This window comes from Nematolebias whitei, chromosome 21, assembly GCF_014905685.2.
Source record: "Nematolebias whitei isolate Nwh7 chromosome 21, NemWhi1, whole genome shotgun sequence".
NCBI classification, from domain to species: Eukaryota; Metazoa; Chordata; class Actinopteri; order Cyprinodontiformes; family Rivulidae; genus Nematolebias; species Nematolebias whitei.
Window position 1 is genome coordinate 30,977,052 of NC_056518.1, and position 10,860 is coordinate 30,987,911.

At 43.9% G+C, this 10,860-nt stretch overlaps 1 protein-coding gene across 1 annotated transcript; it reads right to left on the reverse strand.

Moving 5' to 3' along the window:
* Positions 1 to 7,485: 7,485 nt before the first annotated feature.
* On the reverse strand, positions 7,486 to 8,439 carry gphb5 (glycoprotein hormone subunit beta 5). Its single transcript, XM_037694815.1, has 3 exons — positions 8,411 to 8,439; positions 8,111 to 8,309; positions 7,486 to 7,677 (listed from the first exon to the last, which is right to left on the reverse strand). The coding sequence occupies exons 1-3, from the start codon at positions 8,437 to 8,439 to the stop codon at positions 7,486 to 7,488; spliced, it is 420 nt and encodes a 139-aa protein (XP_037550743.1).
* Positions 8,440 to 10,860: the final 2,421 nt, after the last annotated feature.

Below are 10,860 nucleotides of genomic sequence, written 5' to 3' on the forward strand. Positions count from 1 at the left end.
AAACAGATATGATGTAGCCACCTTGCCTGTAAACTCAGATATGATGAGAGAACCCTGCCAATAACCAGATATGATGTAGCCACCTTGCCTGTAAACTCAGATATGATGAGAGAACCCTGCCAATAACCAGATATGATGTAGCCACCTTGCCTGTAAACTCAGATATGATGGGAAAAAAACCCTGCCAGTAAATAGATACGATGTAGGAACCTTGCCTGTAAACTCAGATATGATGAGAGAACCCTGCCAGTAAACACAGATATGATGTAGGAACCTTGCCTGTAAACTCAGATATGATGAGAGAACCCTGCCAGTAAACACAGATATGATGTAGGAACCTTGCCTGTAAACTCAGATATGATGAAAGAACCCTGCCAGTAAAGAGATACGATGTAGGAACCCTTCCAGTAAACAGATATGATGTAGAAACCTTGCCTGGAAATTCAGATATGATGAGAGAACCCTGCCAGTAAACTCAGATATGATGCGAGAACCTTGCCAGTAAACAGATATGATGTAAGAACTTTGCCAGTAAATACAGATATGATGATGCAAAGATCTTCTTGAGTCAGGTTTAGATTCTACTTCCTGAAGATTTTATTTTGTGTGATAGAAGAAACATGTGGTGAACCCTGAGATTGTTCTTGTTAGAACCCGTGTGTCTATGCATTGCTCGTTACTACGCTTGTATGCCTCCACATAAGGAATAATCTTCTATTTATTGCTGTAAGTTTTCTCTTTTCTGTTCCATCCCTCTGCATGATTCAGGGATGAGAGAATGCACTTTGATAAAACTGGAACAACAAGTTAACAACAGTTAGAACCACAGAAAGTCCACTGAACACAGAACCCATACCAAGGACAGAGGACAAAGTATCTCTGTCTCACACACTCGTGTCTCGTGATGTGTATAATCTCTCTGTTGACACACACACACCACACACACACACACACACACACATCATTAATAATAATAAGATTGTACTAATATTAATCTTAATAATAAGACAAAGTTCAGCACAGCAGCCATCATCAAGACTTCATATAGTCACAAATGACAGCATTAATATTAATCCTGATTTACATCTGGAGTGTTGGAACAAAAGAAAAAAACTGATCTGAGGGAGCTAAAAAGATCCTGAAAGATTTAAAAAATGTCCTTCTGTAGCTTTAACTTTTAGTTTAGTTGGACCACAGATGCTGATGCAGTTGGTAGAGCTGCCGCCTCTCAGTGAGAAGGTCGCTGGTTTGAATCCCAGTCAGGGACCTTTCTGAGTGGAGCCATCAATGTGGGTTTTCTCAAGACTTTTGTCCTGATTCTTCTTCTGTAACTGTTTGTCTTTCTGGAGGGTTGCCATGAATATATAAAGAATCCAACTGTCCACGTTTGATTACAGTCAGCACATCACAATCCTGACATTATCTAAGCCCCGCCCACTTCTGTCACCTGATCTGAACTCATGTTCATGTCTCCTACACGGAGTCCAGATGTGGACAGAGGTGTTGGTTGTTCTTCACTGCTTGTAGAACGTAATCTTCCTCTTTAAGAACTTTTGTCAGGATCTACACGGGAAGTTCTACAGAGGTCAGACAGGAAACTCATCAGAGGTCAGACAGGAAGTTCTACAGAGGTCAGACAGGAAACTCATCAGAGGTCAGACAGGAAGTTCATCAAAGATCAGACGGGAGGTTCACCAGAGGTCAGACAGGAAGTTCATCAAAGATCAGACGGGAAGTTCATCAGAGGTTAGACAGGAAGTTCCTCAGAGGTCAGACAGGAAGTTCATCAGAGATCAAACCCTCAGCCTCTCAGGCAGACTCCAGGATTTTTAATTTCAAACTCTCAGCTCCATGTTTAGTTTCTGTTGAGTGCGGAGCCTTTATTAATCTCTAAACTCACCTGTTGAATTCAAACCTTTGTCAGGTCAGTTTCCTGTTCCTCCCTCTTCCCGCCGCACTCTGAGCATATTCCCTGCAGAAATCAGGGCTAAGTGCCTTGCTCAGGGGCACCCAGGCTCCTTTGTTCTTTAATGTGACCTCAGACTGATGAGCTTGTCTTTGATGATGGTTGCTGTGCTTCTTTTAAAGCAGCACGCTTCATTTCTTCTCACGTATATCAAAGATGATGCAGAGCTATGCAAACACTGATGCGGTTTGGAACCATCTGAAGCTGAAACTGATTAAAGCTGAAGCTGAAACATGGAGTCAGACTCTTTTTTTTGGCTCCTTCCTCACTTTAAATCCAACAACAGATAAGATGACCTGTAAGCTAAGATGACTTGTAATGACAAACTTCTCGGGATGACGATGATGTAAGGCCCCTCACTCTGGATGATGAGAAACGAAACTCAAATGGGCAGGATTGATTAGAGTCATCATGCAGCAGAGAGCAAAAACAGTTTCCTGATAACACAACCTTCTGTCATTGCTTTCTGCTCGACAACATCAGAATGGACAGTTTTTATAAGAAAGAGTAAAAAATATGTGATTGTCAAACCTGTCCACGGATCTCATTACAAAGAAAACTGAGGTGATGTTTGCGAACATCTGTTCTCTGAGCTAATTGTTGCTTTGAGCTGGAAATTTGAGAACAAGCTGAGTAAGGCACATAAAGACGTCTCCTCTTATTGTTCGAGACTGGAGCCAACATTTCCCTTTTGTAGGAGCCGCCATCTTGAATTTTAGAGTTGGAGTCTGAGCCCTCAGTACAAAAGTCCCGCCTCCACCTCTTCCCAACTGGCTAACAGTCTGTCAATCAAAGCATAACGCAATACTTTATTCATGCTTCAGGTAACTGATCCCGCCCAGGTTCTCAAATTAAGTAATTGTGCCATCCTAACAAACATGTGTGAGGGAGGGGGGAAATGAAAATTTGCTCCATCAGTCCGTCTGTGTTGTGAGCATGACAACTTCACTAAGTGAGGTACTGACTTACATCCTGGTGTGTCTAGGCATAAGAAAAGTTTCTTTCAAAAATTGGGTTGCCATGTCAAAATCCAAGATGGCCACCACCATGTTTTATTCTTTTGTAGTTTTATATATATAAACCAACTAGGGATGCACGATATTATCGGCATGGTATCGGTATCGGTCGATGTTGGCGATAAAGTTAAATATCAGACATCGGCCATTCCATCAAAATAACTCAGCAATATAAAAGGATTCTGTTTTAAGTTAATTTTTAATGTAATAAACTTTCAAGTATATCTATTAATGCACTACTACTTATGCACTTGTCCTTGTGAGCAGGTTAGATTTGTGAAAATTTACAAATTTGCACTGTTTGAGTGTTTTCATTGTGTTAGAGGGAGTAAATGTCACGAACAAATTGGACATTAAACATAATCCAAGTCGAAGTGTTGCATCATTTTCAGCCCCTTTTTGGCATCTGCATTTGGTAGCAGGCCAAACTGACAAAGACCATGCAGAATAATGTATTTTAATTCCACAGCAGAGAAAGCTATGCAGTCTCTTTAAGTAGGTCTAGGAAAATATCAGTATTGGTATCGGATATCGGCCAAAAATCCAATATCGTGCATCCCTAAAACCAACCAAACCACCAGCTCACTTGAGGACACTATACTTTCTAGTTCTTATTTTGCTTAGAAGTGTAGTTTCCTCAAATGATTAAAGGGTGACCAAAAATGAAAATGAATGGTAATATTAATGTACAGAAGTGGTATAATGGCCAAGGCCTAGAGCCTAGACATAACCGCCCCCACACCCCCTCTGGCTCCTCCAGGGGCACCAGGATGTGGATGAATGTCTCCCTCAAGTCTCCAGGATCTATCTCTTTGCTCTGTCTCCCTCTTCTCATAGGCGTTGCATCCATTATATGTGAAGGGGACGTGCACCCCTCACATTTAAAACAATATTCATTTGGACACCCCCCACCCACACACACACACATGTATACACATTTACTATGAAATATTAGTTCACTTTGAACCCCTCAGTGAGGTGATCTGACAGCTGCGACTTCATTAAAATGTTGATTCTGTTCGATGTTTCCATGCATTAGTCCGTGCAGCTGATCCAGGCAGACGCTTCACCAGCTTCTGGTTTTGGTGTAAAAAGCTCCAAATCTTTGGCGCTAATTACCGTCAGAGGGAGAATCCTCACGCCTGGTTTGCTGCTGACGGGAGCAGCTCGTGTACCTGCAGCTTTCCACCGGACGCTCGAGGAGTCTGAAGCCTCCACAAGTCTGAGCCGAGCCTCATTTGAGTGCCAAGAAGGAGAACACGCTCCCCCATTAACGCCTCCTCACTGCTCCTGGAACAGATGGAAACAGAGCGCCGACACATTCAGAGGGAAAACACATTAATTGGTGCAAAGTGTGAATGTTTCCTTCGACTTCCTTTGTGGTGCCAGTCATCCTGACGGTTCTGTTTGTGGTTCCATCCTGCAGTTCATCCTGACGAGGAGAGGCCGCAGAAATCCATCGTTTCAGGTGGAAAAACGTTCCTATCGGAACATACATCCAGCTGTTTCAACTGTTCTTAAATCAAAACGTTCAGCTCGTTCAGGAGAGGCGATTTGTGTAACTTCAAATTATTCAACTTTAACCTCTTCGGTTCCATTGACGTCAACAGTTTTTACTTTAGCTCCTGTTCTGCTTGTTTTAACTTTGAATTTTCAGTTTCAGCTGTGGCTCAGTGCTCAACGTGCACGCTCTTGACCTGGGAGCATTCATGTGTGATTTGCAGGAGATATAACTACCGGTAGTTAAAAAAGAGCCCCCCTGTTTGGAAGCTCATGCATAATGGAAGTCAATGAGGGTTTGGATGGGTGACCTCTGACCTCTGGGGGTGGGGGGGGGTTGAATACAGAACCATCAGTCCTACAGCAGAGACGCACGGGTGGAAGAAGATACAGAGTTCTCTGGACCTCCTGGTTCAGATTCTTCTGCCAGCACAAGCTCGTGGCTTTACTTCCTGACAATCTGGAGAAACACACTTTAAATATTTTAGCCAAATAAGTTTTTAGAATAAAAAGAGAAAGTGGTGAGAGTTGTGGTGCAAATTGTCCTAGCATCTCCATGACGACCATCACAGCTGAGGAACATTTGGTAAAAAGCAGATTTCACAGATTCAGACCAAACTTTGGCTCTTCGTGAGTTCATCTGCTCATTAACGCTCCGAGCTCCAAATATGTTGCTTCTAAATATACAAACGGGTCGCCGATGATCCGTCCTCCACAGTTACTCACGAGCTTTGTGGTTCTGGTTCCTTCAGTTAAAGAACTTGTCAGAACACACTGATGTAAACAAAACACGTTGGAGTCAAGACGATTCAAGATGGCTGCCACGACTAATCGAACAGACAGACAAACACGTTTAACTGAGTCGGGTTTACAGCTGTAGTCTGGTGTAGCTGACAGATGTTTGGTACGAAGGTGGCGTGTGACAGGATTCCTTCACACAGATGTGACCCCAGATGTTTCCAACATGGCTCCAGTTTCAGACACCACCTGTGTTTGTGTCTCTGCTGCCTGAGAGGGATCATGTAACGGCTGAAGCAGCAGGAAGGACGTCCTGATGCTCGGGTGACATTAATGTTTGACTTCCTGTGCCCCCCCCACCCCCCACCCCCCAATGAGGTGGCATTTAAAGGCTGGAGCAGTGGGGGTCCGCTCTGATGCATTGAGTCTGACAGAGGAAGAAAACCTCTTCACTGAAACGTTTATAAAAATAGTTTAGTCCTGAGCTCTCCTGCTGATTTTTATTATTACTGTTGAAATATTTTGTTTTTCTCCTTGAGCTGCAACAAATCACTCGACTCGTGCTTTTACTCTGATCCTGACTGATGAAACCAGACACCAGGAAGTGGATTATCTTCATGACAAATAAACAGGTTGATGGCATCATGCTCAGGGTTAGATGTTTTTAATGAATAAGGATTGAGTTTAGGATTTTTAAGCCATGACGGGGTAAAGAACGGGGAAGTTAAATGAGTTGGACCTGAACCATCATTTAAACCTCTTGTGCTCCTCAGAATGTCCTCGCTGAGTTTTGGTCCTGTTTGGGTTATTTTTTGTGATTGTGGTTTTTAATTTTGCTCCTTTGTGTTATTTTCACCTTCCTTCAGTCACTTCCTGCTCCTCAGCTTCTGCCCCGCCCACTCACACCTGTTCCCTTTTGTCATTAGGCTCAGGTGTGTCCACTCTGCTCGTTAGAGTTCTCCCAGACCCTCAGTCTTCTGGTCCGGCTCCACGCATGTCCAGGTTCTTCTCCAGCTGTAAGGTAGATCGTTTTTATTTATATTTGTTTCTTTGTCTGCATTTTTGGGTCAAACCTCACCTGAACCAAGACAGGATACCAGACCCAGAACAGGACCCAGCAGACCACCTGGACCTGTGAAACCTCTCTTCAGAGGATGTTTTCAGACCTCTGTAGAGGCCTAGATGGACCAAACAATCAGCATTTTAATCCAGAGAGTCCAGCTGTAGACCTCATGAGTCCAGCCACCCTCCAAGAGTCTTCCACAGTCCGTCTCTGGGGGTTCTAGAAGGACTCTTCATTCACCTCTGTCTGAAGGTCTCTGGTCCACCTGAACCAGGACAGGGGTAGTGGTATGAGTTTAAAATCTGAATGGCTTTAAAGTGAATAGATATTAATAATTTTCCTAAATTTAATAAAGATAGTGGGTTTGTTTTTTGCTTTTTTTGTAATTTTATTTATTTATTTTAATGAAAACTCAGAGAATCCAAACACAGATTTTAGTTTAACTCCCGGTGCTGTACGGTAAATGTGTCTCACACATGATGCAGAAAATGTCTGATGTCCTAAATAATAGTGTTTGATATATTTGGTATTTCTCACCATAAAGGGTGGGTGATCATGTAACTGCACGTTTACACTTTTAAATGATGAAATGTAGCAATCCAAGTTTAAACAGTTTATTTTAATCTGAGAAAGTTTAACCAAATTTATATATTTAAAAAATAAACACAAACCGTCAACAATTAAATGTTTTATTTATTAAACAGAATTATGTTTTAAGTTAAAGACCAAAGAAATTCCTTTTGATCTACAAGACTTTGGTATTTGTTTTAGACACAGTTTGATGATAAATGCTTTTATTGTTTAAACAAACCAATAATTATCTAAATGGAAACGGATTATTATAAAAGTCAGCATTTAAGGTTCAGGTAAGATGAGGACTGAAACTGGAGCCCTGAGGAACTCCACATTTAAACATGCTGCAGTTCAAACAATCTAAATGTTTAAATATGACTAACAGATGAAACGGCATCCCCCGTCCATCAAATCACACCACTGTACTGAAATGTTTTTAGACAAATATTTAACTGAATTTACTGGTTTTACTTTTGTAAATATAAATTAATTGGTCTGAACAGATTAAACTGCTCTGTTTAAAAGCTGTTGAAGGACATTAGCTGCTAAATGGAGCCATTTAAATCCAAGTAGACTTTTGCTTGACTGAAAGATTTCTACATGAAGATGAAGAAAAACCAGTTGTCACTTCAGACAGATGTTGTGCACTCGGTGGTGCTGGTCAGGCAGACGCCACAGGAACACCTCAGGGCCACAGGGTAGGTGTAGGTCGGGTCAACGCTGGCTTTACAGTTGGGCAGTTTCACAGTGACCAAACGGGTCAGGTTGTAGGTACAAACCCTCTGGTAGGACTCGATGAAGGGCGACTCCAGGACCGGCTTCTAGAGAGAGGAAAAAAAAAAACCAGATCAATTTACCCCCAAGTGCTCCAGAGTTTAGAAAAAGGTTCTGATACAATCTAAAAATCTGAAGAGGTCATTTATCTGCTGCATGACGGTCACTGCAGAACCTCTCGCAGACTGGCGGGTCCTCTCACAGACTGCGGTGGAAACTTACATTTGCTCTGACAAAATGATCAAAGCTGCACGTCTCGATGGTCCTCACCTCAACACTCAGACTTCAGTGAGACAAACGCAAATCATTAAGTTTGTCCCAGTTTTGAGCGTCTAGCTTGTGTCCATCTTTTTGACACACTGGCTGTTGTCCTCCTGGCTGCAGCTCAGATGTTTAGATTGAATGTCATGTTTGATTCTTTACGCAGCACCCTCTCCTCCCCAGCTGACCCCCTACAGAGGGGGACCCCCTCCTCCTCACCTCCCAGGTCTCACAGCGTCCCCAACAGGCGTCGGTGGTGATGTGCCGCCCTCCACAGCCGGGCTTCTTGGCCAGAAAGGTGAACTCTCGAACCGCACAGCCGATGAAGCACCGCAGGTTGACGGCTGACGCCCAGCCGGGGGAGGGAGGCCCGAGAGAGGTCCAGACCAGGACCCAGATCAGAACAATTGCAGTCCTGCTGCGGGTGAGGGGTTTTGTTCCGTCAGTTGTGAAACGGTGAAACAACCAACATCACTGAAAGATTATAAGAGTTTAAGTTTCTTAATGTGGGTGTTTCACCTGTGCACGTGTCTCCTCTGCAGCGTCATCTCGTGGAGTTCCTCTTTGGGATCAAAACAAAAATTAATGTTCTTTGTCTGAAGAGCACTGAGTTTTCAATTTTTCCTCTGGAGGAACTTCCTGATTGTGATGCGGTCCAAATTGAACCACAGTCCTGGTCTCTGTGCGGTCCTCAGACCTGAACCAGAGCTTTTTATGGTGTTCTGTTGGACCAATCGGCAGCTGACGTTCTCACCTGAGCGTGGCTCGTCTCTCGACTCTAAACGCCCCGGAGGCCTTCCTGCCTGTCTCCGTGTGCCAGCTTTACTCCTCGGCTTGTTCCCACTCCATTAGCTAAATTAGACCAACAGTCTCCTCTTTTGTTGAGAATTATCCACACGGAAGAGACGTCAATCACCTGGCTCCAGAACCAGAACCCAGTCCCGTCCCCACAGGCAGGGATTCTCCAGCTCTGGCTGTCAGTCATGTAGTCACACTCACACGTTCACCTGTGCAGCAGATGGAGGATGAAGTATCTGGACAGACATACAGAGGACGCAGATGAAGCAGAAGGAGGCTGAACTGATTTGAGTTGTTCCTAATAAAGAAATGACAGAAGTCAGATGCACTCGGTGTCAAAGAGCTGGATTAACTGGATAATCCTGAAAGATTATAATCTGTTAACTCAGCAGTAAACCTGGATTTTAACAGCCTTCAGTGGGATTATTCTCAATCTGTAAATGAGACTTGTTCAATCATCTAAAGGTGATGACGGATGAGCTCTGACTGAGGTGGACCCACAGATCGGGAACATGGTTTGCACTAACTTGTGTGTTGCTCCGGTCTGTTGTAGTGAGTAAGGAGCTGAGCTCTGGAGTCACTGCTCCTTCCATCCATCACCTGCAGTCAGGAGGTCTGGATCAGAACTGATGAACCAGAACCTGGGTCCAAGCAGGTGAATGATTGATTATCTTCTCTAGGGAGCCCCGGCTCACCCTCAGAGATCAGGAGAAGGAGCTCCATCGTCTGGAGGAGGAGCTCAGAGAAGAGTTCTGCTCCTCCTCCTTGAGGAGTTCTCTGAGGTTCAGACTCTGATTAGGCCTCCTTGTGCCTCCCTCTGTGGGGTTTCTGAGCAAATTCCTCTGGGAGAAGACCCCAAGCCAGACCTCCAGGAGGAGTTGGAGAAAAAGATGTCTGGGTTTCCCTCCTGTTAACCTGTTGCCTTTACAGTGTCACCCTGCAGGAACCGATGTTTGAGTCCAGTTCTGTGGTGAGAACCTGAGAACCTTCACTGGGTCCAAAGTCAGACTGTTCCTCCTCCTCAACCTGACAACAGCTGATTAAAGAGTAGCCTTCCCTGAAGGAATGCTTATCGCCCGCTGCCTGAGTGACCATCAAGTAGCCCTCAGAGTCTGTGTTGGGGATGACTCTCAGTTGCCACCCCAGATTCCAGCTCAACATCCGTACAAACATGTTTGTTTTCTGTGGTGGCCATCTTGAATCAGGTTGCCTCAAGAGTCACTGAGCTGCAGGTATACTGGGAGTTTCATGAACACCTGTCCAGGAAGTTACATTATTACCTGCTGCTACGGTGGATTTTCATCCATGATGTCCAAAATTATTTTCTAACAAAGTTTTTTTTTTTATTTATTTATTTATTTATTTTTTTTATTAAAAACTTTATTAAAACAGATTTTTTTAACTTGTTTTATCTCCATAAAATATACCCATACATAAAATATAATCCATACCCTTTAAATATCTTCATGTGGTCTGCTGTTGGACCTGCGGGTGTCCTCTTGTCCACATACAGTATGTACCGGTGTTTTGCTGTTGGGTGCCATCTTGTCCAAATGTCTGGACCTGTGTCAGACCTCTACTAAGCCAGCTGATGAACACTGCACCATCACTTATCAGGACTATGGCTGGGGGTGGGGGGGGCAGTATTTGGACAGTGTTCGTGGACTACTTCCCCTCAAATTCAGTCTTCGCTGGCCCCCCTCATTTTGCTCTCCGGGTGCAACAACCTAGGTAGATGCAAAGGCATCAGTGGCTGCGTCGCTCACTTGGGCGGCCTGTGCTGGGACCCCACCCTCACCCATTCCACATGCCTTTGTCACCAGTATGTTTTTTCTTGTGCTGAGGATTTTTTGCAACCTCACACTGTGTCCCGTCAAGGACACTGTATGAGATATTTCTTTTTATTTACCTCTTTCCTCATGTTTTCCCTTTTCCTTATCTAAAGGAAAAGGGCAGCACTTCACATGAGGCTGCAGCCTCAGGCACCCCGTCTACCCATGTTGTTTTCTTGGTACGGCTCTACTGAAATGCAATTTTGTTGTCCTTCTGTGCAGTGACAATAAAGGTTGATTCTGATCTCCGTGTTCTTCTGCTGTTTGGTGTCCTCTTGTCCAAATGTCTCCCTGTGTTCTTCTGCTGTTTGGTGTCCTCTTGTCCAAATGTCTCCGTGT

Excerpts from the sequence above, each read along its gene's own strand:
- gphb5 (XM_037694815.1), bottom strand. The coding sequence starts at position 8,439 with ATGACGCTGCAGAGGAGACACGTGCACAG. Across the intron at positions 8,310-8,410 it reads CAGAGGAGACACGTGCACAG|CAGGACTGCAATTGTTCTGA; the intron begins GTGAAACACCCA and ends CCTCACCCGCAG. Across the intron at positions 7,678-8,110 it reads GACGCTGTGAGACCTGGGAG|AAGCCGGTCCTGGAGTCGCC; the intron begins GTGAGGAGGAGG and ends TCCTCTCTCTAG.